Source organism: Engraulis encrasicolus, chromosome 10, assembly GCF_034702125.1.
Source record: "Engraulis encrasicolus isolate BLACKSEA-1 chromosome 10, IST_EnEncr_1.0, whole genome shotgun sequence".
NCBI classification, from domain to species: Eukaryota; Metazoa; Chordata; class Actinopteri; order Clupeiformes; family Engraulidae; genus Engraulis; species Engraulis encrasicolus.
In genome coordinates, this window is record NC_085866.1 from 13,412,007 (window position 1) to 13,438,063 (window position 26,057).

At 44.1% G+C, this 26,057-nt stretch overlaps 2 protein-coding genes across 2 annotated transcripts in view; one reads left to right on the top strand and one right to left on the bottom strand.

Annotated features, from left to right (window-relative positions):
• Positions 1–9,487: 9,487 nt before the first annotated feature.
• Positions 9,488–16,821, top strand: LOC134456641 (uncharacterized). The gene is made up of 15 exons (XM_063208072.1): positions 9,488–9,820; positions 9,965–9,999; positions 10,120–10,152; positions 10,293–10,370; positions 10,871–10,969; positions 11,252–11,299; positions 11,446–11,526; positions 11,637–12,235; positions 12,415–12,484; positions 12,570–12,656; positions 12,913–13,005; positions 13,102–13,182; positions 13,284–13,388; positions 13,493–16,126; positions 16,243–16,821. Exons 1-14 carry the CDS (start codon positions 9,529–9,531, stop codon positions 13,631–13,633), a joined length of 1,842 nt encoding a protein of 613 aa, XP_063064142.1. The 5' UTR covers positions 9,488–9,528; the 3' UTR covers positions 13,634–16,126; positions 16,243–16,821.
• A 4,009-nt stretch (positions 16,822–20,830) lies between these two features.
• The window catches only part of LOC134457585 (neural cell adhesion molecule L1.1-like), a 78,834-nt gene continuing 73,607 nt past the window's right edge, over positions 20,831–26,057 (bottom strand). The window contains exons 26-31 of the mRNA XM_063209590.1: positions 25,944–26,057; positions 25,128–25,241; positions 24,669–24,818; positions 24,023–24,154; positions 22,459–22,531; positions 20,831–21,626 (exon numbers count right to left, since the gene is read on the bottom strand). The exon at positions 25,944–26,057 is cut by the window's right edge and continues 60 nt beyond it. Coding sequence (XP_063065660.1) covers positions 21,347–21,626; positions 22,459–22,531; positions 24,023–24,154; positions 24,669–24,818; positions 25,128–25,241; positions 25,944–26,057 — 863 coding nt within the window. The 3' untranslated portion in view covers positions 20,831–21,346. The remainder of the gene's footprint in view (positions 21,627–22,458; positions 22,532–24,022; positions 24,155–24,668; positions 24,819–25,127; positions 25,242–25,943) is intronic.

The following is a 26,057-nucleotide window of genomic DNA, read 5'->3' on the forward strand; positions in this document are numbered from 1 at the left end:
CAGACCGGTAGCCCTCACATCCCATATAATGAAGACATTCGAGCGTGCGCTTCTGCTCAACATACTGAAACCCCAAGTTCACCACGCACTAGACCCACTACAATTTGCCTACCAGGAGAAGGTGGGAGTTGAGGATGCTATTCTGTATCTGCTGCACAGAGTGCATTCTCACCTGGACAAAGGAAGCAGTGCTGTTAGAATCATGTTCTTTGATTTCTCCAGCGCCTTCAACACAATACAGCCACTACTGTTGAGAAACAAACTACTGCAGATGGGAGTGGAGACTGGGCTGGTGAACTGGATCACAGACTACCTCACAGGAAGGCCCCAGTTCGTCAGACTAGGTGACCTCACATCAGAGACTGTAGTCAGCAGCACTGGAGCTCCACAAGGAACGGTGCTTTCCCCCGTGCTGTTCACCCTGTACACCACTGACTTCAACTACAACACGAAGACCTGCCACATGCAAAAGTTCTCGGATGACACGGCCATTGTTGGATGCATCAAAGATGGGCAGGAGGGGGAGTAGTACNGGGGACTGGTGGAGAACTTTGTCAAATGGTGCAGATCCAACCAGCTGCGGCTGAACACCACCAAAACCAAAGAAATGGTGATTGACTTCAGGCGAACCACCCCACCCCTGGTGCCTGTCTCTATCGAGGGGGAGACTGTGGAGACAGTCTCCACATACAAGTACCTGGGTGTTCACCTGGACTCTAAACTGGACTGGTCTGCCAACTCACATGCACTGTACAAGAAAGGCCAGAGCAGACTCTACTTTCTGAGAAAGCTGAGATCTTTCAATGTCTGCAACAGACTCCTGCAGATGTTCTACCAGTCTGCCATGGCCAGTGTGCTCTCCTATGCTGTGGCATGCTGGGGTGGCAGCATTAGGAAAAGAGATGCTGGACGGCTCGACAGGCTGGTGAGGAAAGCAGGGTCTGTTGTAGGCACAGAACTGGACGCCCTCACAACCACAGCCGACAAGAGGACACTTGGCAGATTGGACTCTATTTTGGACAACGACAAGCACCCACTGTACCCAGTCCTCAACAACCAGAGAAGCCTGTTCAGCTACAGACTGCGCGCCATCTCCTGCAAGACAGACAGGCTGCGGAAGTCCTTTGTACCCAGGGCCATTCAGCTTTTCAACATTGCACAGAAGGACACACAAAGAGAGATCATCATAGGGGACTGGACTGCATAAACAGATCCCACTCCTGCATACTCTTTTTACCTGGACTCTCTACCCTTCGACTCCTTGTCAGTGGAATGCACAGCTGAGTGTGTGTGTGTGTGTGTGTGTGTGTGTGTGTGTGTGTGTGTGTGTGTGTGTGTGTGTGTGTGTGTGTGTGTGTGTGTGTGTGTGGGGGGGTAGATACTCAGTTTGCGATGTGTGTAACCCCCTGACTACTGATACTCCTGGACTATGTACACTTTATTTTTGGTGTGTGTGTGTGTGTGTGTGTGTGTGTGGGTGTGTGGGTGTGTGTGTGTGGAGTGACACAGGGGGTGACGTGTGTTTAACCCCCCATCTCTTTTTCTAAGGAATACAATGGACATTGTTCTAGGAAAGAGACTATGGACACTCCTGGACACTTTATGGCCACCTTGTCTTGGCTACTATGTGCCACTTAGCTAAGGCACATGTGAACACTGTGGACACTTTACACTTTATATTTTTGGTGTGTGTGTGTGTGTGTGTGTGTGTGTGTGTGTGTGTGTGTGTGTGTGTGTGTGTGTGTGTGTGTGTGTGTGTGTGTGTGTGTGTGTGTGTGTGTGAGATAGAGAGAGAGAGATGCCTTGGCAATAAGTATGCAACAGCGACCTATATATGATTATTTTATTTTATGTGTAAATATGTGTGTTATGTCTTGTGGACAATGTCTTTATGTCTTTATTTATGTGTGTATGCTACTTGACACCTTAATTTCCCCCTGGGATCAATAAACGATACTCTACTCTACTCTACTCTACTCTACCTTGCTGTTCCAAGACGGCCCCAAAAACACCACCGCTCTCTCCAACCGAGACATCATTAATGACCTCCGTCGCCACCTTGCATACAACCTGTCTTCTGTCCCAGAGGAAGCTGATGCCAAAGACTGGCCAGTTCTATCTGCCGCCATCCACTCTGCCGCCTCAACAGCCCTTGGCACCAAAGTCAGAAAACATCAGGATTGGTTTGACAACAACTCTTCCCACATCCATGTGACTCTGCAAGAAAAACAACAGGCCCACAAAGCCCTGCTCTCCAACCCACAGTCATCCATGCTAAAAGCCAACTACACCAAGGCTAGAGCCCAGGCACAGCTGTCACTAAGGACCATGGAGGACACCTGGTGGCTGGAGAAAGCAAAAGAAATGCGACACCTTGCTGACTGCAGTGACACGCATGGCTTCTATGATGCAATCAAAGCTCTCTATGGACCAAGGAAGCAAACCCTTACTCCTGTTAGATCTGCTGCTGAAGACAACCTCCTGAAGGACCGCCAAGAGATCCTCGAGCGTTGGGCTGAACATTTTAAAGGTCTCCTCAATCACAGCAACCCTGCAGACCCCAACATCCTTGAAAAGACGCCAGCTATGCCTCAGATGCGACATTTGGACAGCCCTCCTGACTTCAAAGAAACATCCAAGGCAATCAGGAGCTTGAAAAATAACAAAAGCCCAGGACCATTCACTTCAAAGACGGAAAATCTCTGGTGGTCTTGGGATCCCAAATTTTGAACACTATTTCTGGGCCGCAACTCTCCGACCTCTCAGTACCTGGTTTAACACGGGAGCACAAGTGGCTTGGCGATCTTTGGAGGAAAACCTAGTGAAACCACACAGGCTTCAGGATTTCATTCATTCCAATATTCCTCTTAAAATGTGTAGATCCAAGTTTGGCACCATTGTTTCACACCTTATTGCCACTTGGAGAACCGTAGAATCTTATTCCAAAACCCACCTGAAATATCATTCCTACCTTCCGTTATTCAATAACTTTGATCTCTGTTTGGGGAAACAACCCATTTCATTTCCTCAGTGGAGTGACAAAGGGATTAATACCCTCTCTGACATTACAGCAGATAATACACTAAGATCTTTTTAAGACCTAAAATCCCACTACGACCTACCTGGTACTTCTTTTTTTTTCTACCTACAAATTCGTAGTGCTCTCCGTGCATATGGGGTCCCCTGGGGAGAGAAACTAGAATGTCACCCAATACAAAATATTTGTTTATCCACAGGATTAATAGGCCTACAGTCATAGACCTCGCCAAACTCTAAAAATCTGTGGCCAGTATGCACGGTGCTCTGAGGAAGAACATCAATGAGTGGTCATCTTTTATAAGCAGGATGCTGGGATGATGGCTTGTTCTTTTTCATCTTCTTATTCTCTTCTACTATCCCCTTATGTTGAGCTGTTAACATTTGTTGTGTGTTTTCTAGAACTGGGTGAGCGAGCTGGGAATGAGACCTGTGTGTGTGTGTGTGTGTGTGTGGGGGGGGGGGGGGGATCGTTGTCTTGTTTTGTTTTTCTGTGATGTATTAAAAACATAATAAAAAAATTGATCACAAAAAAAAAAGCCCAGGACCCGATGGCATCCCTGCGGAGGTGCTCAAACAAGGGGGCTATCTCCTCACACGCCGCTTACACCTCTTGATCACCAAGATCTGGCAGTCTGAGAGCGTACCCCAGGACTGGAAGGATGCCAACATCGTCGTTCTCTATAAGCAGAAAGGGAACAGAGCAGACTGTGGCAACAGTCGAGGAATTTCTCTCCTCTCCACAGCAGGCAAAGTCCTTGCAAAGATTATGCTTTCCCGACTGGTTGCATACATCTCAGAACTTACTCTGCCTGAAACACAGTGTGGCTTCCGTAAGTGCAGATCCACGACCGACATGATCTTTGCTCTACGGCAGCTACTCGAGAAAAGCAGAGAGCAGCGCAGAGACCTCTACATCGCTTTCATTGACCTCAGCAAAGCTTTTGACACCATTAACCGCGACTTGCTCTGGACACAACTTGGCAAACTTGGTGTACCACCGAAGTTCCTCTCTATCCTGCAACAACTACACAAAGGCATGCAAGCCAGAGTTGTTATGGGAGGACATCAGTCAGATCCCTTTGAGGTCAATGTTGGAGTGAAGCAAGGTTGTGTCCTGGCACCAGTGCTGTTCAATTGCTTCCTCAAAGCAATCACTCGACTGTTCCACCGCGCTCTGCAGCACAAAGATGGTATAGACCTGGAATACCGCCTTGATGGCAACCTCTTCAACATCCGGCGGCTCCAAGCTCAGACAAAAACATCAACCTGCCATATCCATGAGCTCCAATATGCAGATGACTGTGCCGTCTTGGCACATAGCCCAGAATCCATGCAGCATGCCCTGGACACCATCGCAGCGTTGTATCAGTCCTTCGGTCTTCAAGTTAACACCAAGAAGACAGAGGTCATGGCGCAAAGTACCAGCTCTCCTTCACATCTTGGCTTCCACATCAATGGCAATCCAATCAGTCTTGTTCAGCATTTTACATACCTGGGCTCCACACTCTCTGCAGATTCTACCCTTGAGAGTGAAATTAACCACCGTATAAACAAAGCCTCATCAGCCTTTGGGCGCCTTAGAAAGAGAGTATTTGACAACAACAACCTGAAAATCAGCACTAAAGTAGCTGTCTACAATGCAGTCTGTGTCACCACCCTACTGTATGGGGCTGAAACATGGACGCCGTACAGACGCCACATAAAGAGCCTGGAGATGTTTCACATTAGATGCCTGCAAAAAATACTCCACCTGTCCTGGGAGGACCGCATCCCCCATACTGACATTTTGACTGCCACCGGCACCACCAGCATGGAAGCAGCTCTGGCGAAGAGGCATTTACGCTGGGTTGGCCACACTATTCGCATGCCTGACTATCGCGTCCCACACCAAGTCCTTTATGGACAGTTGCTCAACTCCAAGCGGGCTGCAGGTGGCCAGAAGAGAAGTTACAAGGACTTTACCAAATAACTGTTGAAGCACTGCAACATTAACCCTGATCACCTGGAGATAATAGCATCCAACAGACCAACCTGGAGAGCCATGTGCAACAAAGCAGCTGAGCAAGTCAACGACACCTTCATTCAAAAGAGGACTGCAAGACGTGCCCAACGACACCGGCAGGCAGGCCCCACCTCCCAATCATCAGGACATACCTGCTCCATCTGTGGAAGAGTGTGCGTCTCCAAAATTGGCCTCCACAGCCACATGAGGTGGCATCAACGGCAACAACAACAGCAACGTTGACCAACACCCCCCCACCCCAACCCTTCCCACCCCCCGGACCCAACCCCCTGGAACAAGCGTCATCATCGGACACGATGGACAGCTAAGAAGTTTGTGCTTTAGCCTGACTTGGCAAAAAAAGGATAGGCTACTCTGAACAAAAACACTTGCCTAAATAAAATAATGATTGGAATGGAAAATAATTAAACATAAATTGTTCAACATGGCAAGTCAGAATAACTTACTGCACAACAAATGACAGATAGGCTATCAATATATATAATTTAGAAACAGCTGTGTATCTTATCTAAGTTTGTGGTGTTATGTGTCAAAAAGGTGTGAAGTGGGGTTCAAATGTACATGCATATTTTGCATATAGAGTAGAGTAGAGTATCATTTATTGATCCCAAGGGAAATGAAGATGTCAAGTATCATGTACATACATAAATACAGAGGAAGACACAGACATCACACACAACTCTGCACATACCATATCCACCATACATACAGTGCCCTCCATAGTTATTGGCACCCCTGGTTGAGATGTGTTTTTTAGCTTCCAATTATTATTTTTTTTTCTAAATAATATGGGACCTTAATGGAAAAAAGAGAAAAATCCAACCTTCAATACAAGTGCATTTATTCAGTGGGGAAAAAATCCCACATAAAGAAATAATTATTTGACATCAAATAATGTGTGTCACAATTATTAGCACCCCTGGTGTTAATATTTTGTACAACCCCCTTTTGCCAACAAAACAGCACCTAATCTTCTCCTATAATGTTTCACAAGATGGGAAAAGACAGAAAGAGGGATCTTCAGCCATTCCTTTGCAGAATCTCTCTAAATCATCCAGAGACCTGGGTCCTCTCCTCTGTACTCTCCTCTTCAGCTCACCCCACAGGTTCTCAATGGGGTTGAGGTCAGGGGACTGAGATGGCCATGGGAGGAGCTTGATTTTGTGTCTGGTGAACCATTTCTGTGTAGATTTGGCCATATGTTTAGGGTCATTGTCTTGCTGAAAGACCCAGTGACGACCCAGCTTCAGCTTTCGGGCAGAGGGCAACAGATTTTGATTTAAAATGTCCTGGTATTTCAAAGCATTCATGATGCCATGCACCCTAACAAGGTTCCCAGGGCCTTTGGAAGCGAAACAGCCCCACAGCATCACTGACCCACCCCATACTTCACAGTGGGTATGAGGTGCTTTTCAGCATGCGCATCTTTCGTGGTACGCCAGACCCACTTAGAGTGTTTGTTGCCAAAAAGCTCAATCTTGGTCTCATCTGACCAAAGCACACGGTCCCAGTTGAAGCCCCAATACCGCTTGGCGAACTCCAGACGCTTGCGTTTATGATTGTGAGTGAGGAAAGGTTTTCTCCGTGCATTCCTCCCAAACAGCTTGTTGGCGTGTAGACAGCGCCTGATGGTTGATTTGGAGACTTTGTGACCCCAGGATGCTACCATTTGTTGTAATTCTGTAACAGTGAGCTTTGGAGATCTTTTGATTTCTCTTACCATCCTCCTCACTGTGCGTGGTGGCAAAATAAACTTGGGTCCTCGTCCAGGCTTGTTTACCACTGTTCCAGTTGTTTTGAACTTCTTAATTATTCCTCTCACAGTGGATATGGGCAGCTGCAGTTGAGTGGCAATCTTCTTGTAGCCTCTGCCTGACCTGTGAAGGTCGACGCACATCTGCCTCACTTGTATGCTGTGTTCCTTTGTCTTTCCCATGTTTAAGAGTGGATAAGAGAAATGGCCTCGGTGTCACGTCATATTTATACCCCAGGGAAACAGGAAGTGATGAATTACTAATTAAATGTTCCTACATACTCTGGTAAACTTTGTAAACTACTGTAGAAATGACAGAAATGCTTCAATTATATTTATTTCCTGGGAATTGTTAAGGGTGCCAATGATTGTGGAACAGGTGATTTAATGAAAAATAATTATTTTTTAGTCAGGGATTTTTTCATTTGAGTTGAAGGCTACATTTTCCTAAAATTTTCAGTGTGACAGTATTCTTCTGCAATAAACACAGAATTTATTTTAAGGCTTTTAACACATCTCAACCAGGGGTGCCAATAATTATGGAGGGCACTGTATATACTCAAAGGTTAGATCTCTCTATCCCACTCACAAACACACACACACACACACACACACACACACACACACACACACACACACACACACACACACACACACACACACACACACACACACACACAGTACGTCAGACTGGGTGACCTCACGTCACAGACTGGTCAGTAGCATCGGAGCTCTACAAGGAACAGTACTCTCCCCGGTTTTGTTCGCCCGTTGACTCTACAGATTTCAACTACAACTCAGATAGCTGCCACCTGCAAAAGTGCATAAGTTCTCAGATGACACCGCCATTGTGGGATGAATTAAAGATGGGCAGGAAGGATTGTTAAGTGGGGGACACACAGTGGGCAACTTGTGTGTGTGTTGTGTGTGTGAGAGAGAGTGATTGTTGGGGGAGTGGCAGCTTGTGGATTCCCGGCTCTTCAATTGATACTTGACCCTGGATCTCTTCCTTGGACTAGCTCCTGCAGGTAGGGCCGCTGACAGCTTTTGCCGGACTGGGGACAAAGTAATCTGAAAGGGCCCCCCACTCAATAGGTACAGTATTATGTAATGAGCACCCAATTCTGGCCCCCCTCTCTCCCTGGGCCCGGGACAACTGACCCCTTTGTCCCCCCTGTCGGTATACCTGCCTGCAGGTAATCATCCTCTTCACTCACCACCTGACTTGACTTGACTTGACTTACAAAAATATAGTAATGGGCTAAATGTAGCTTTTTCCCAGATTCTTCTTCCCTGCACTGACAGCACATCTTAAGAAAGCCTAGGGCCATGTCATATAAACTTTCTCCTGCACCTTACAGATCTCCTCGAATGATACAATTGGAATGGAAGTACAGTATAGGCTATAATCGAATAGAAAATAGAATAGAAATACTTTTGTTGTCATTATCCGAAGTATGATGAGATGTAATTTGAGCTTTCCTTCAAGGTGCACAGTCCTTTAGATAAACACAGTTCAGCAAGTCTGCGTAATGACAGCTTTGGGGAAGAAGAACTTCTACAAACTGCCAACATTTTTTGATCGTTGCGATGGACATCATGGACTTTTGTCAGAGACGTCTCTGACAGACTGACTTGCCCTTGCTCTGCCTACACATCATGTAGGCTTCAAGACGTTATACATGGCTAAGGCCTAGGCCTACTGTCAAAACCCATTAAGAATGTTTAAATGTTACCTTTGTGAGTCCCTTGAAAAAGGACGAAAAGCAAATGGTGGATTGGAAATGATTTGTGTATTTATTATTGCAAAACACTAGCTTTATTTGAACCACTTCTCTTCATGCTTCTTGTCTCCGCCTCAAATTGTGGTCCACAATTCATTTTTGCATTTTTAGCAGCTTTCAGTGCAAAATGCTTGAACAGAAATCTGCAGGGTTAGGTAATTGTGGCGTCGCCCCTAGTGACAGTAGCTACCCATGGAATGTACACTTCATAGAATGTTCAAACTAGAACGCATCCAGCTATAAAAAGGACGCCTGACACCTGTTGGTCAGTTCTTCACGAACAGCCTTGAGAAGCGCACGACATACAATTTGCTCCGCAAGTTTTCCCCTTTTGTACCGTTATCAGAAATAGCTATTGCTAATTGCTAATTTCTATTCATTGGTATTCCAACTGTTTGATAGTATACTTGTATAGATTTAATTCAAACGGGTATTTACATTGTTTTCTTGAGATCCGTGTGCTGACTAGTTGGCTAATTTGATTTAGCTAAATTAGTTAACCGGTTTCTCACTAATATTGTTTTCGTTTAGTTATTTTTGTTTGTTGTCAGCTCAGTTAATTAGGCTTATTCCACTGACATTGTAGCCTATTGAATCGGATTGGTATATTGTTTTCCGAATTGCCTAGAGTTTGTTTCTACAAATAACCTAAACCAAATTCTTAGCCCAAAAATAGTTAGCTGAGGGTCCTCATTGTCAACTGTTGCTTGGATTTAGTGTAATAGTATAGAACCGATATATTGAATCCGCTTGGAAAGTAGCTATTTTACAAACGTGTAGGCTACTTTAGGTGAATTGACGCTTTAGACAGATATTACAACTTGCTTGGACTAGTAATGCCATCCCGAAGCAGCAGGCGCCGAGCCGCGCAGCAGAGGAGATGGGCGTTGTGGTGTTTTTCAGGTACCCAAGAGAAGGAGACGGCGGAGATGGCGACCCAGACGGAGTGGCCGACTTCGGAGATGGCGAGCCAGACAGAGTGCCTGACAGCGGAGGTGGCGACCCAGGCAGAGCCAGCAACGGCGGAGGCGGCAACCCAGGCTGGGCGGGTGACAGCCGAAGCCGGGATCCAAGCTATCTGGGGAACGGCTGAGGCCGGAATCCAGGCGGTGAGAGGAACGGTGGAGGCTGAGACCCAAGCAGTCTGGGCAACGAGCGAGGCCGGGATCCAGGCGGAGAGGGAAACTGCGGAGGTGGACATCCAGGTGGACTGGATCGAGGGTAAGAAGAGTAACCAATTTGAATGTTGACAAGTGTAACTCTTGGGCCTTCCTTATCATTATGAACAACGTGCATGATGATCCAGTATACCTCAACAGACTGAGGCCTATCAATCACCTAATAGTTTTTGCAATTGTCTTGCAGCAACCACCATTGGATTGCAGCAGAGCACCCAGGCGGTGAGTGATACTCAGGCATTGATAGACAACCAGTACCTTTAAAATCTGTTGACATGTCAATATGTGTATATTCAGTGGCCTAGATATGAAACATCTCTCTTGTTTACCTTCACATATCAGCATGTGGCCAGAGGACAGCTGGTCCTGTTCGAGGTATGCACATTTGATTATCAACCCATTTGATTTTTCACCTAGTCATTGTTTTTTTGTGTATGATCTTGTGGTTTCAAGACCACCAATCCACCATACCCATGTTTTAATGAATGTTTTTGTGTGATGTGACTTGATTGCAGCCTCCGACGGGGACAGTCCAGGGCATGTGCCAGATGATGGGATTCGAGTTCTCGGAGGTCTTCCGCCAGGGTGTCATGGTGAGTAACATAAACAGACAGTATATAGATGTCTATAGATCTCATTCAAGGGTATGATCAGAGAGAATACAAACATAGACTTAGACACACAGATATCTATTTCGATCTACCTATTTAGGCCCTACTGTATTTCTGTTCAGCTTTTCCCCAAGGGTCTGATGGTGAGTAACAGACATACTGTCATATATTGAAATGTATACAGTATGTTGTGTGTGATGAGTAAACGAGCAAGGAAGAGATCAAGTGAGATAAAGTAGTGTTACTATCTCTATGGCCTCTGGTCCACCTGTCTAGTCTTGTCTAGCGGCAGACAAACTGTATCAAAGTAAAAGCCCTACCATGTTGCTCCTTCTCCCTGTTCCCAAAACTCATCTTATATATGCTGTTGGCTAATCTTTCCAGGTTTAAGATAATAACATAATGTAGCACGGTTGTAGCAATGCTTTACTTGTTATGACCTGGTATATCTGCCTCTGCTTGTGTCCACATGTGTGCTGTAGTGGGTGGAGGTGAAGCTGAGGTGTGAGGAGTGGCGTGAGGGCCCCTACCTGAGGAGGTACTGGTACCTCACCAACACCTGTTACCAGCAGACAGCAGAGGTATTCTATCTTGCAAAGACTTCAACATGGTTTGATTATAACTGCATATAGTAACCTAGTAGCCTTAAATATTTTCTGGGTTTATTTATTTATTTATTTTTTATTTATTTATTATTTTTTTCTAAATTGAATTATTGTATATTCATAATAGGGTATTTTACTTTGTTTTACTTTTATGAAAGGCCTCTGCTTAGCACTGTGATGAGTAGCTGTGGTATCTATCCTGTAGCTGTCATATCTAGCGTTGTTCCAATGAGACTCAGCTGTTTTTCTTCATTCCAGGGGATCGTTGGACCATACGCCAATGGGGAGTTGGTCACATTCGTTGAGGTAGTAATACATGTACTTAAGCTGGAGAGAGCAATAGATCTGAACAAGTTATCTACATATCCTGCGCACACACTGTACGTATTTATGAGTAGCAGGTCTAGCAGCTCTTAAGCATTTTGTGTTTTGTTTGTTTTTTGTCTTTGCAGCGATACTGCGGAGGCATCACAGGGTTGTACTCCCACATGCAGACACAGATGACCACTGTCATGGAGATCGGAGGACTCCTGGTATTGTCACTTTAGTCATTCAAATGATTTACTGTAAGTCATTTATTATGTATGGAATTCTTTAATAACAGCATCATGTTCTTGTACCGTACCATGAATGTGTGCAATAGCATGCCGAGACAACCACCACGTGCAGGGGTCTGTCCATGGACGCAGCTGGGATGTGGACCCGCCTGGAGACTACCAGAACTCTCCTGATGCCGCTGGACCTGTTCATGCCTCCGCCGGACGCTACTGACGACAGTGCTGGACTCCTGGAGATCGACTGGTATCCTGCTCCTGACGACGCTGCCACAGCTGACGATGACGCTGCTGCTGACGACGATGACTCTGCCCCTGACGACGATGCTGCTGCTGCTGACGACGACGATGACGCTGCTGCTGACGACGACACTGCCCCTGACGACGACGCTGACGACGACTCTGCCCCTGACGACGACGACGCTGCTGATGACGACGACGCTGATGACGACGACTCCGCCCCTGACGACGACGACGCTGCTGATGACGACTCTGCCCCTGACGACGCTGCCGCCCCTGCCGATGACGACTCTGCCCCTGACGACGACGCTGCTGCTGCTGACGACTCTGCCTCTGCCACCCCTGCTGACGATGACTCTACCCCCGACGACGACTCTGCCCCTGCTGATGACTCTGCCGCTGGTCCTAATGCTGTTGCCCCTCTCGCTAGCCAGGTTCCCTCTGTGTTGTAAGTATGATGGTTGTGAATTTGGTCAGCATGTGAAAGAGAGTCAGAAGATGCATTCTGGAGGAAAAGGGGCTTCTATGACTCTTAAGTGACTGCTGTGTATTTGTCAATCTCACTACAACATGTTAATCTCACTACAACATCACAACACATCACTACAACTTGTTATCCCTCCATAGCTACCTCTTCCAGTCCACCGGTCTGGAGGACTTCCACCTGAGGCTTGGAGGACTGAGGGAAGCCTGCACTGTGAGTACAACAGTCAATATTCTGAAAACTCAAAGAAAGATTCCCAGTGATTGCGATGACATTGAAAATGTTTTGCTTTGTGTAGGTCTTGCTTGCGCAGCCAGAGACGGCCAACTACATCGCCGTGACAGGGTCCATGCTCCTGAAGAACATGGCCGCCCTCAACGGAAAGGTAATGCTTTCAGAGACGATGTGATGTCACAGGGCTGGATTTACCTAACTGGCTTGCTGTGCATGTCAAGTTGTGTATGCCAAGTAAGAATCCCTACGAATCCCAGTCAGATCTCACGCACATCCAATTCCTTTTTGTCGGGTGCAGGATCAAAGAGTAAAGTTCATGTAGGGCAAGGAGGAACGGCCGTGGTGGCCCGAAATGTTACGAAAATAAACAGAAGTCCTCTCTGCTTTGTTCCACTGTCTCTCTTCAGGATGCTGGTGCAACTCAGCAGGCCTTTGACGCGTTGGTGGCCTTCGCCCAGACACAGACTCTCACCGCCACCACTGAGCTCCTGGAGGTTGGGGTACGTCAAGCTATTTTTACACACTGGCTCACAATTCCATATTTAAGATGATATATTTGCAAATAATCTGCATACTGTATATCCCTTTGATTTTAGGTCCACCAGTTCAACCTCCTGGACGTGGTCTTTGAGCTTCTCCTCCTCAGAGACTTGGGGGTTGTTGTGCAGCTGGTCCCTGTACGTCATGTCAGATCTCACTCCTTGTTACCTGCATACATGTAGTATCTTTACTCAGTGGTTCCCCCTCCTAACTCCACTCTTTGTTGTTTCTCCTGTAGCGGGTACAGGGCGGGTTCCTGGATCATCTGGCAGCAGTGGTCCAGTCCTTCCTGCCCTCTGAGGCTTGGCCACCCCAGGCAGCGCAGTGCTGGCAGCTCCTGCAGGTAATCATCCTCATCCTCTTCACTCGCCACCTTCCTGACACGTGTATGTGCCTGTAGCCTGTTTGATTACATGAGCTGTTTCTACTTGATTGTTTTGATTCCAGTCTACGGCAGTCTTCTTCGTGGTGGAGATCCTGTCCCTGGACGTGTCGGCGTACCACCAGCCCCAGCACCTGGCCCAGAGGGTCTTCAGCTGCCTGGAGTGCCGCATCGACCAGCTGCTGAGCGTGATGCCCTCCGGCTAAATCCCTTTCCCTCTCTTTAATTTCTTTGTTTTCGGGGGGTTTAGTTTCATGGGTTTGGTGGGATTTAGTGTATTGTGTGAACTTACTACTGTATGGCTTAGCTTCTTAATCTTTAGTAGGGTTTAGGTTGATAATGAATGGGGCAAGTGCTCGTGTTAGTTAATGAGGGTTTATTTCTCGAGAGGATTAATTTCCTGTAGTTTAATTGATTGATTTTAGTGATTAGTTGGGTTAGCTTGTAATTCTTTGAAGGGTTTAGGTTTATTAAGAATGGGACTATTGATTGCTTAGCAAGGTTGGGTGTTTTCTTCTGTAAGGTTTAGGTTTGATAAAGGGGTTAAGGTTTAGATGTTGGACGGGTTCAATAATTTCAAGGATTATGATTTTATTATTTTATGGACTATTTAGTCGTGATTATTATTATGCAGTAGTGTAGGGTTTAGTAATGGGAATTAGTTTTTAGTTTAGTAACTAAACATTATTAACTTCTTAATGCTTAGTAAGATTAAGTCATATTTAGAGTTTAAGGTTTTGAATAGTGTCTCAGTGGGGGCTCTACAGCCCCCCAGGGGGGCATTGGAGAGCCCTAGGGGGGCGTTGAGAAGGATACAGTTAAGAAGGGGGAGCTCCTAGTTGCCATTAGGGGGCATTTTTTAATACTAAGGGGGGTGTTGGCGGGTGTATGATAAGGTCTGAGCGACGTTTATTCAAAAAAAGTTGAGAACCACTGGTTTAGAAATAGGGTTAAGCTTTTAGATTTTAATAGGGTTCTATGATAAGGATAATTTATTTCCTGTAGTTTGATATGAATTATTTTAAGTGATTAGTAGGGTTTAGTTATCAGTTAAGGGTTAGTTGTGGGATTTATTTACTTAATGTGGGCGAGTGTGGGTTAGCTTGTAATGCTTAGAAAGGTTAGAGGTTAGGCTAGAGTGGGGCTATTGATTGCTTAGTAAAGTTAATTCTTTAGGGTTTAGATTTTAGAAAAAGGGTTTAGCTTTCAGCTTCTGGTAGGCTTGATATGGATTTAATATAGTTTCTCAACGGGGGCGGTACAGCCCCCCAGGGGGCGTTGATGAGGTCTAGGTGAGCGCTGGGAAGGATGCAGCTGAGAGGGGGCCATGCTTAGTTGCCATTGGGGCGCATTAGTCCATTTAATTTTTTAATACTAATGGGTGTGTTGTCGGACTTCAATGGGGCATTGGGAGGTTTGTAATGAAGCCAAGGGGGCATTTGCTCTAAAAAGGTTGAGAATCACTGATTTAATACGAATGATTGTGGGTTTATTTACAGGACAATTGATTTCCTGTACACAATATTAATATTAGTGTGCAGTAGTTTAATAGAATATTAGGATTTAGTAGAGTTTATTTGTGAAGAATTCTAGTGAACGGTTTCCACTATGCTAATTTTCCATTTTTAGTATTTAGGTTTTAATTAGTAGTCGGGTTTAGTTTCTGGTCTGTAATGGGGTACTAAGTAGGGTTTAGTTGTTGATATTTAAGGGTTTATTTAATTTCCATGAGCAGTAGGATGCACTCTACATAGAAATAGCCACAGTGTTTCTCTGTGGTTATGTTAGCTGCTATGCACAGCCAAAAACATTACGCCAACTCCACTGAAATGTCTTCAGGGGAGATTGGCTGGGGGTGGGGGGGGGGGGGGTTGACTTGATTTATGATAGGACAGTGAGGGTGGTGACAGGAAGCGAGTGGGGACAGAGAGACGGGGTAGGGCCGGCAAAGGACCCGGGCCGGGAGTTGAACCAGGGTCAGCCGCAATGGTGGAAGAGTGCCCTACCGTTTGCAGGGCTGATAGTATTCAGGCTCCATGCCTGATTTCAGGCTTGACAGAGTTTGCAAAAATAAAAACATTGATAATAATTAGCCATTAGGTTATTCTTATCTCAGAAAGTGTTACAGGTTTAGGGTTTAGGGTTTTCTTCTACTATCAGGCTTGAATAATGGTCATACACAGGCTATTAAATGTTTGAATAATGTGTCAGAATAGGCCTACGTTACGTCACTATGCATTATCTTGTCGTCGTCGTTAGAGCAAGGGAAAAAGTTCAGGCTCAGGATTTTTTTTCACTATCACCCCTGCGTTTGGCCACGGCAGGGACTGGCTAGTGGTTTTCACTGACTAATGCCCCATTTTCTCGGGGGTTTCTCTGTCGTTACATGTTAAACCCAAACGATTTTCTACCCAGGTTCTGCACCCCTCCCTCTCTGTTTGTGATTTGTGTTATTGCAGGTGGTATTCCCATCCTGGACACCTGATGATGACGAGAGCCATGATAGACGACCAGCCAGGATGGATCCACACATGGGAGATGACTGCAGAGCAGAGGAGAAGGACCCCATACACTGGAGATCATCACTGAAGACCAGCCAAGAGGGACTCATACATTGACTTTCATCTTCAGTGTAACACAGTTGCACAGTTGACAGAACTTGACTTAAAGGGACACTGTGCAGGAAATGGTCAAAAAAGGTACTGCAACTATGCTGCCCAAATTTGACCTTTTCATGATAGTTTTACTAATAGGAAATGGATCGCACTCAATTTTTCTTCTTTCTTGTTGTTTTCTTTTTATTTTAACATTGCAGGGACTGACATGACAGACATTTAGCCCCCCCCCAAGTAGGCCTATGTCACCATGGGAGGACTGAAGATGACGCCACATGGAATGGATTGCAAGGACTCAATGAAAATGGACTGCGGTTTTTTTATTGACATGGAGCCTTTTTTTTTTCAATCATCATACTTTATTTGTCTTAGTAAACAATGCTTTTGATTTTGAAAAAAACATGTATTGGTCTCTCCTTTTTTCTGTGATTTGTATCAAATCATAGTGTTATTCATTAAGAATTAGTGCACAATCTGTGTCCTTGTAAGGGGAAAATGGATACTGTGTCATCCTTGTAAAATGTAGCATACCAGTACAGTATTTGTAAATTATTAAAATTATTGAATTTATTCCTTCGGCATTAACTGTGAATTATCGATAATAGTCACCGATTCCCTTGCTCATTGTAAAATGACGTCAAGAGGCAGAAAATGTAATTGTGTGATTATGCAAGGTTTTGTTTTTGTAAATCTGTATAACATGGAAACCATTCAAATTGTTTGATGCATGCCTTTTCCCAGCTTTGGAAAATGTGTTTATTGAATATTAATAAAATGAGAAAAGGAAACAAGTTTGTGCGCAACCTATGTCCACTATTGAACAAAGTAAATCCAACATATACAGATAAAAGGTAAATTATATTTACACTTACATCATGTACCGTGTATCATGCAGAATATATAGGATAAATATTAGATACATATTATACTCTTAGAAACCCTGAATAATAAAGGGACCTATAACAGACCAAAACATGGCTTTGCGTGTTTGAAACTAGCAATTGGCTAATTTTCTGCCATGCAAGCACAGTAGATAGTTGTGTCATTCACCATTCAAAAGTCACTGGCTATTACATTTAGGGCCCCCAAAATCTCAGCACCTTCGAGTTGCATTGCAGTAGCTTCCATAAATAATTGTGATTCCTGAACTCAGGGGTATACATTTGGGAAGTGAAACAAAACGGAAAGGGTTCTAATTCTGTGGGACTTGGCGCCCCCAAGACATTTGGCGCCCTAGGCGACCGCCTGGTCTGCTTATGCCTAGCTCCGGCCCTGATACCCAGTTTTGTAGAAAATTATAAGCATGCAATAATATCTTGAAATGTGACAAAAGTTTTAAAAACAACCAAAGACAAGGCTGAGGATTTGCGTATTCCATTTATTTTATTTATTGTGTATTTTGATACAGCACATGATGCAATAGCCGAAGCAAGTACAATGCCACTCAGACTCATTTGCAACCCTGATATGGGCAAATGTGTTTAAGGTCCCCTTTCCCTCCAATCAAAACCGGATACTGTCACCATCACATCAACATTTCATCACCAGTGCCCTTCCCCAAACCCTTTTTTCTCCCCAAACAACGGATCTGTTGCAGCCCCCCTATCCCTGTAATCTCTTGTCAGAAATGCTGTTTCTGTGGTTCATAGAAGCTGTCACTATTCTTTTATTTTTTTATTATTATTTCTAACCTTTTTATTGTCTTTTTTGTGTTTATATTCAAAAAACAAGGCGGCAATAGGAAGAAAGTTACATACAGTATCAACATACCCCAAAACAATAAGTAGTCAGATGGGGAAGGAAGAAGAGTGTAGGCAAACACCACATGCGTCAAAATATACAGTGCTCTCACAACTGACAGCCCACCCAAAGACACACCAGTTCAGGGTAACAAATTCACATATGAAAATATATTTTAAAATGCCTTTGAAAGCTACATACATATTGAATGACTCTATTGTGTTTTCATTATCATTAATATCATGCATCTGACCTATACTGGTTTGTATTTGGTGAGGGCTGTCACGGAGAAGCATTGAGTGAGAATCACCTTTCCAGTTGTTCTCTTTGCATTTGTTATAATATTATTGTGTCTTGAAAGTATCACCTGGCAGCTGTTTTAGGCTTGGCTGCCCATATAGAAATATTTTTTTGTCAATGGTTTCACAGCAACATGAAACCAGAATGAGTATTGAATGGTGAGGCCTTGCCCCTGCAGCAGGTCCTGGGAGGTATGCCATGTGGTTGCCAGTCAATCCCAATTCTCTCTTCCCCTCCTGAGCTCATAAAAGACATTGCATAAAATGCACTTCATTCATATTCAGCATTGGTTCATTTATTATTTTTTATTATTTTTTAAATTTATTTTGTTCATGACAGTTGCTTGAGATGGTTGACGTATCTTTTATGGTAAAACGAATGGAAAGGGGATAATTTTTCTCTATTTTTTCCACACTATTTTCTATTCTTCTATGAGCCTATTGACTACTACAAGGCAAAAAACGATTCAAAATTCATGTGGTTCATATGGATGACACCAAAAGTATAAATAAGTTAGTTCTAAAACATGACTGTAGGTATAAAAAATAAAAAAGCAATATATTTCGAGTAAAGTAATTAAAATGCCAAATGACAATCGTTAAGGTTTATTTACATTCAGAAAGTGACACTTCCCCTTTCAGTCCTTCAACTCCATCCTCCTCCCTCCTTCCCTTCCTCCCTAAGCCTCCACAACTGTCTTCCTTTCTAACCAGGCCTTTTATTCCATGTCTAAGATGAAAACCAAAGTAGATTTTCTAAAAGGGTTGGCATGGACTGAAAGAAAATCAACCTGTACAATATCAATGTTGAGGATATGTTCACACCAAGCATCAGCCATTTCATTGGTTTCACACACAAAGCCAACGTTGCTCACACATTATGTTCTTAATGCCAGTGGTATTCCGGTGGACTTAAAAAACATATTACCTTGATACCTCATAGTCGCTTCTACGGAGCCTGATATGCATTTAAGTGACTGACATCCATGTTTACATGTATTCATGAATGACTCGTACATTGTCTATAGTTTCAAACCCGTGCCTTTGTGATGGTAGCTGACAATGAAACATATGTGTCTACATTGTAAATGAAGGAAGTCATGGGGTACCACAAAAAAGCGTTCATTAGTATTAGTAGAGCCACATGAAAACTGGTTGTAAGGCAATACATTACTTTTGAGCTACAGGGCAGTATTAATACTGTTACTGCGATTAGCACTACAGGGCAGTAGGAGAGAGATAGCCTGCAGTCTTATACTCGAGTAATATACTTCAGGAGAGTAAACATTCACTGGTGTTTTAAAAAAAGCCACACAGGGACACCATCAGATGGACACAGCAAAAAAGAGTTCAGGACGGAGAGACACCACAATGACCAAGAGACGTACGTAGAAAAATGAGCTTTGTCAAAGAAGCAACAGGAAGCGCAAAGGGTTCCCCGCTGCAACGCACGACTGATCATTTAAAACAGGCTACGAGGAACACCAAGACGTAAACAGAAGAAGGACAATAAGAGGACACTGGCAACAATGGAATGATTGCATTTCCCGATTGACAAGTTCCACGAGTTGAAGTACAACACCAATATGGAAGAATCAAAGATAAAGTGTGGATGTCACACATATTATGAGAACATTGGCTTAATTTATGCCTGGAAAATTGGAATTATATGCACGATTACAAACATTTATATGTATATGTTTCTGGTTCTTCCATATAGGCACAAGACACACTGTAAAGAAAGGTACACACTATCTGAACACACATATAAAATGCATAAAAGAACTCAACTGAAAAAAAAACTATAATTATAAAGCACTTTGTTCTGAACATAAAACATTACATTGTAATTTGAAAATCATATCATCAACATGAAACAGTGAACGTTGATATTATAGAAAAATAAAACACACAACTCCAATAAAATAAAATATGATAAAATTATAATAGACATATGGCATTCTTGTAACAATACAAATAATGGAGAGTCTTTGGGCAAAGAAAGAAAGAAAGAAGAAAGAAAGAAAGAAAGAAAGAAAGAAAGAAAGAAAAGAAAGTTAGAAAAAACTACTCTCATTCTATTCCCTAAGGTATAAACTTTATCCCTGCCTTCAGCTTAGCTGATCTGATCATGCGCTTATTTTGCCTTCAACCAGAGAGTGCTGCCTCTTCCCTTTCTCTCTCCTTTACGTACCTCCAAATCATCCCTCTCTCCTCTCTCCTCCGTGTAATCTCTATGCACCCCCTTCCTCCTGTCTGCCCCTATGTCCAAGGCCTGTCCTCGTTAAAGTTGGTCCGATTTGTTAAGTGAAGCGCTAAAACACAGAGGTTTGGTTGACTCTGTGCGTTGCTGCGAGCCTCCCCAGCAAATGGGCATGGGTGAGGGCATACAGGCTACTTTGGCAGAGAGGCGGCAGTGAGGACAGGTAGTGACTTCTTCTCACTCACTCACACACGTCTGTAAACTTGGAGAGAGCCAGGCCAGCCCTGTAAACAGTTAGCAGGATATTTAATGTTTATCTTGTTTTATTTTATACCCGGGTGGAATGCTATTATTCAAGATCAGGAGGGTTTTATTGATGTCAGGTAATAATCGAGTAAGATGTATGAAAATGATCTGTCACTTTTTCCCTTTAGCTAAATGTGTGTGTGTGTGTGTGTGTGTGTGTGTGTGTGTGTGTGTGTGTGTGTGTGTGTGTGTGTGTGTGTGTGTGTGTGTGTGTGTGTGTGTGTGTGTGTGTGTGTGTGTTTGTCGGATTGAAATGGCATCACAGGCAGTATATCTGGAATGATGGACATGCGGCCCCTTTTGCCTCCTACATATAGTCAGTCCTAGAGTTGAAGTAGTAGTAGGGAGTGGAATGAAATCAGTTATGTTTCAGGCAGTGTCATTGGGGATCGTTTTGGTACATCAAAGTCAATGCGGTTTGCTTGTGTTTGTGTTTTGTGTTTGTGTCAGCCCCTCAGCTGACCACTAGGGGGCAGACAATTCATGGGCGTTGTTGTTTGGACATGTGTGAGAGGACGTGGAGTGGAGAGAGCTTTCTCACCACCACCACCACCTTACACTATTCACCCAGTCGGTTCCATTGGCCCGCCCATTAAACTGCATTGTTTTCCCCCTCCGAATGCTCGTGTGGTCCAATCACTGCCAGTCAGTTGGCATATTGATTAGCCACCAACGTGGTGAGGGGGGGAAACAAGCAATTTCATGGGCGGGCCCAGAGAGAGTTGCCGACCGACTGGGTCTGCTATTGTCTGCTATCTAATTGGAGCGGTCCAGGATGCCGGTGACGGAGTTGTTGAAGCTGATGCTCTGGGGGGGCATGTTGTTGATGGGGGAGCCGGCTCCGGAGCTCTCGGGCCCGCCACCGGGGCCGGCGTGGGGGGGCTCGCGGCGGCCACTGTACTGGCCGATGAAGGAGCCGTCCTCGTTGAACTGGATGTCCACGCTGTCCCCGTACTCCGCCAGGCTGTCCTCGCTGCCCAGCTTGCTCTCGCCGCACAGCGAGGGCTGGCTCATCGTGCGCTTCTCATCGTTGTCGCTGTGAGGGGAAGAGAGAGAGAGATGGAGAGAGAGAGAGAGAGAGAGAGAGAGAGAGATAAAGAGAGACAGAGATGGAGATGGAGAGAGAGAGAGAGAGATAAAGAGAGACAGAGATGGAGATGGAGAGAGAGAGAGAGAGATAAAGAGAGAGAGAGATGGAGAGAGAGAGAGAGAGAGAGAGAGATAAAGAGAGACAGAGATGGAGATGGAGAGAGAGAGAGAGATGGGGAGAGATGGGGAGAGATGGAGAAAGAGAGAAGCAAGACAGGAAATACAGAATAGAGGTAGGAAGAAATCAGACCAGGGAATGGACAGAAAGAGATGGATGAAGGGAGAGGTATTAGTCTATCTGAGGAACTTGAAAGACCAATTTGACAATATCCACAGAACACATGCAGATAAGACTGATGCACTACATACCTTTCCAAGGATCTGCCAATCGAAAGCATTAAAGAACACATGGTATAAAAACATGATATAAAACATATCTCCTCAGACCCAGATGAGGTCCATGGAACATAACAAATCTGTTGCAAACTGTTACTCAGAATATTACCGGGACATTGTTTTCGGTTTGTTTGTTTCTCTGCCTGTCCTTCTGTCTATCTGTCTTACAGCATTACATCCAAGACTATTATATCTAACATACATGAACAAAAATACAGATTGGATTTAAATGCAATTATTTTCAGAAAACATGGGCAATGACTTCAACATTAACCCATTTCAAAAGGCAAAGTTTGCACTGTGTTTGTCCACAACATACTGTAACGTATGGAAGTGTTACCCACTGCCTCAACCTGCCAGGAGTTTACTGTTGACTGACTCACCTGTACTCCCCAAACTGTTCGTCCTTTATGGGCCTGCCTTCTGAGTCCCCTTGGCCTTCCTCCTTGTCTTTCACTGGAAGAGGAGAGACTGTGACATTACATTACATGACATTACATACAAAGTACTAGCCTGCCGACACCATTCTATGCACCCCACCCAAAGAGTTTGGCTCCGCACATAGTCTGGCGAAACCCTCCTAGCTCGGTTCACTCACTTTTTAGCCAATCAGCAAACAGTTGAGAGTGGTGACGCAGAACTCATCCGCAAAGTCTGTTACTGATTGGTTAAAGTACAGTAACACTATTCACACTTTCGTTTTGTTATTTCTATGCTTTTGCGACACTATATCGTAACATGCTAATAAAGCACAATATGAGTTTTAATTTGAATTCAGAACTCCAATGAATTTAAATGGCAGATCAGACCATCTCCCACCTTCCATGGAGACGGATTCATCTTAGCTTTCGCCAGACTGTTTGACCAAGCCTGAGCTTTCGCCCAGGCTAACAAAGTACCCTTCCTCCTTGTCTTTGACTGGAAGAGTAGTAAAGTTTGAAGAAGGTATGAAGAAGGTATGAAGAAGGAGAAGGTATGAGGTATGAGGGAGATATGTGTGTTGACAAGCTGTGCTGCATGGCACATTTATGCTAAAACAGCAGCATAAAGCAACAAGGCAAGGCAAGGCAAGTTTATTTGTATAGCACATTTCATACACAGGTGCAACTCAATGTGCTTTACAAGATTAACAAATGCAAAAAAAAGAAAGGAAACATGGAAGAAAGAAGGAATTATATTAGAGTCAAAGAACATTTAAAACAATAAGATAAAACATAAGGTAAAATGATAGTAATAATAAAATTTAAAAAATAAATAAATAAATAAATAAATAAATAAACATGACAAAATAAAAAATAAGAATTTGAGCTAGGGGTAAGCATCTGAGAACAGCTTTGTCTTGAGTCTAGATTTAAAGCTATCAATAGTGGGTGCATTTTTTACGTCATCTGGAAGCTGGTTCCAAAGCTGTGAAGCATAGAAGCTAAAGGCTGCCTCTCCACACTTTGTTTTGACTTTTGAAATCACCAGCAAATTCTTCTCCGTTGACCTTAGTGACCTGGTTGGTGCATACAGCTGAAACATATCCAGTAGATATGTAGGTCCCATTCCATTTAATGATTTAAACACAAGTAGCATTGCCTTAAAATCAATTCTGTAGCTTACTGGGAGTCAATGCAGCGATCTTAAAGCAGGCTCACCTCTGCCAGTACATCTACCATAATTTGGACTGGACTGGCACCCATGCAAGTGCTGTATGTGTCTGCAGGCACACATGTATGTGTGTGTGTATGTGTGTGTGTGTGTTTGTGTGTGTGCGCGCGCGTGTGCATGCGTGCGCGTGTGCATGCGCGCGCATGTGCATGCGTGCGTGTGTGCCTACGTGAGTGCGCGTGCGTGTGTGTGTGTACTCGCGTGTGTGCCTGCGTGTGTGTGCGCGCTTGCGCTTGCGTGTGTGTGTGTGAGTGTGCGTGCGTGAGTGTGAGTGTGTGCATGTGCATGTGTTACCTGAGTACTTGCCCCCCTTGCTTCTCTTGATGAGACACAGGATGAGCAGGATTAGCAACAGCAGCACGCAGGCGCTGATGAGGCCGATGAACCAGCCCTGAGCCGCAAAGTTAGTGTTCAGCACGGACAGCGCTGTAGAGAGAGAAACAAAATACATGTTACAATATTTAAAAATTATATTTCATGGGTTTTTCATCATTTGATGGTGCTGGCAGGGGAATAAACCCCTTAGCGCAGAGCCTATGTTATAACCTTACTCTGTCGCAAACATTGTAATGGCTATGTCTTAATCTGTTACTTAAGGCTCTAGGTAGTCATAGCAATGTTGTTATGATGTAGTTGAGTATTTTCAGCAAATAGTGAAAGGGCCCGCTGCCGACTAAGAGGGCTGAAATTCTATTGTTTTTGCTACCATACGATTGTCCTACAGTAGTGTCTCATTGTGTAAATTCTTTGTATAGTGTAAATTCTTGGTATAAATTCTTTCATCCTGACAAGGCGCACAAGTTGCATCAATTCGTATTACAAGTGTCATCACAAGTTGCATGAGCATCACAAGTTGCTTACTGCAAATCTCATTGGATAATATGACCTGGATGACTTATCAATCTTCACACATCAAAAAGGTTATTATCCCTCATTGTACCTGGCCCATTGGTTCGGATATCGCCCTCCCAATAGGTGCTGTTGTTGAGCACACTTCTCAGGCGATATTCTGTTCCTGGCTCTAGACTGGGCAGCTGGAAAAAGCCCTGGTTGGAGTTGACTTCATCCAAAATCTCCCACTCAGTTCCAGCTGGCAAACAGACAGATAAATACAGTTATGGCCCAAGAAACAAGATGACAAAGGAAACAACACAAGTGCAACAGAGAAACACATGGTTTTAGTTTATTGTCAAGATTTTCTTTAACCCAATAAGACATGGCCCCTGTAGCTGTAACCAGAATGTCAATGAGCAAGTCGTTATGTATTACCAAAGGCACTGTGTACGGACATAGTGGTGTAGTGCTATGGTAGTAAAGGTTTTGCAGTGACTATTACAGCGTTCCACTGGTGGAACAGAGCACATTAATCAACTCAAATCCCGGCATCTCCTTCACTTACCGTTCTTGTTGAGGAAGTGAACTTGAAAGACAACGTTGCGGTATCTGTCGCCTGGCGTCCAGCTCAGGTTGGCATAGCCTTCCCCCAATGTCACATTGATGAGGGACGGAGGGACTGAAAGTGATGAGAGTTCAAGGAAGACAGATCATGAGAAGAAGAAGAAAACAGGTCTTAACCCCTTAAAGGGGTATGCCATTATTTTGGGGCTTAATACAGTTAAAATCGTTGGCCGGGGTTTATAAAGGTGGTAAAGTGTCTTATTTTTCATGTAAGCCGTTGTCTTGCTTTAAGACAAGTTAAAAGAGGGAGTATGTCGCTAAGCTAGTGAAAGTCAATGGATCCGTGTAGCATGCTGTATGCATGTAAGACAACGCTTAACATGAAAAATAAGACACTTTACCACCTTTATAAACCCCGGCCAACGATTTTAACTGTATTAAGCCCCAAAATAGTGGCATACCCTTTAAGACATGGCATTATAAATTAGCTGTTACCAGAATGGCAATGACCAAGTCGTAATGTATTACTAAAGGCCCCATGCACTTTAGTAGTGTAGTACTATAGTAGTTAACTTTCAATGTCTATTACAGCGTGCCACAGGAGGTACAGCGTACATTAAGAGGCTACAAGTCCACAAAAATGCATTACTAATGTGTCTCATCACAGAAAATATGTATCTAATTGTTCAAATTACAGATGGATGCAAATATACATGGATGTTGCCATCTGGAAACAAATAAATGTGCCACATAATATGAATGAATGGATCGGGGACCTGAAAAGAGCGCCACGGAAATTTTGCAGCTGCAATGTTACCTCCATCCAGCAAGGTGGCGCCTTTCATTTTAGTGCTTTCTCCAAGTCCAGCAGCGGTCTTGCCTTGCAGGGAGAAGTAGTAAAACTCCTGAGGGTTCAGGTGCTCCAACCTGT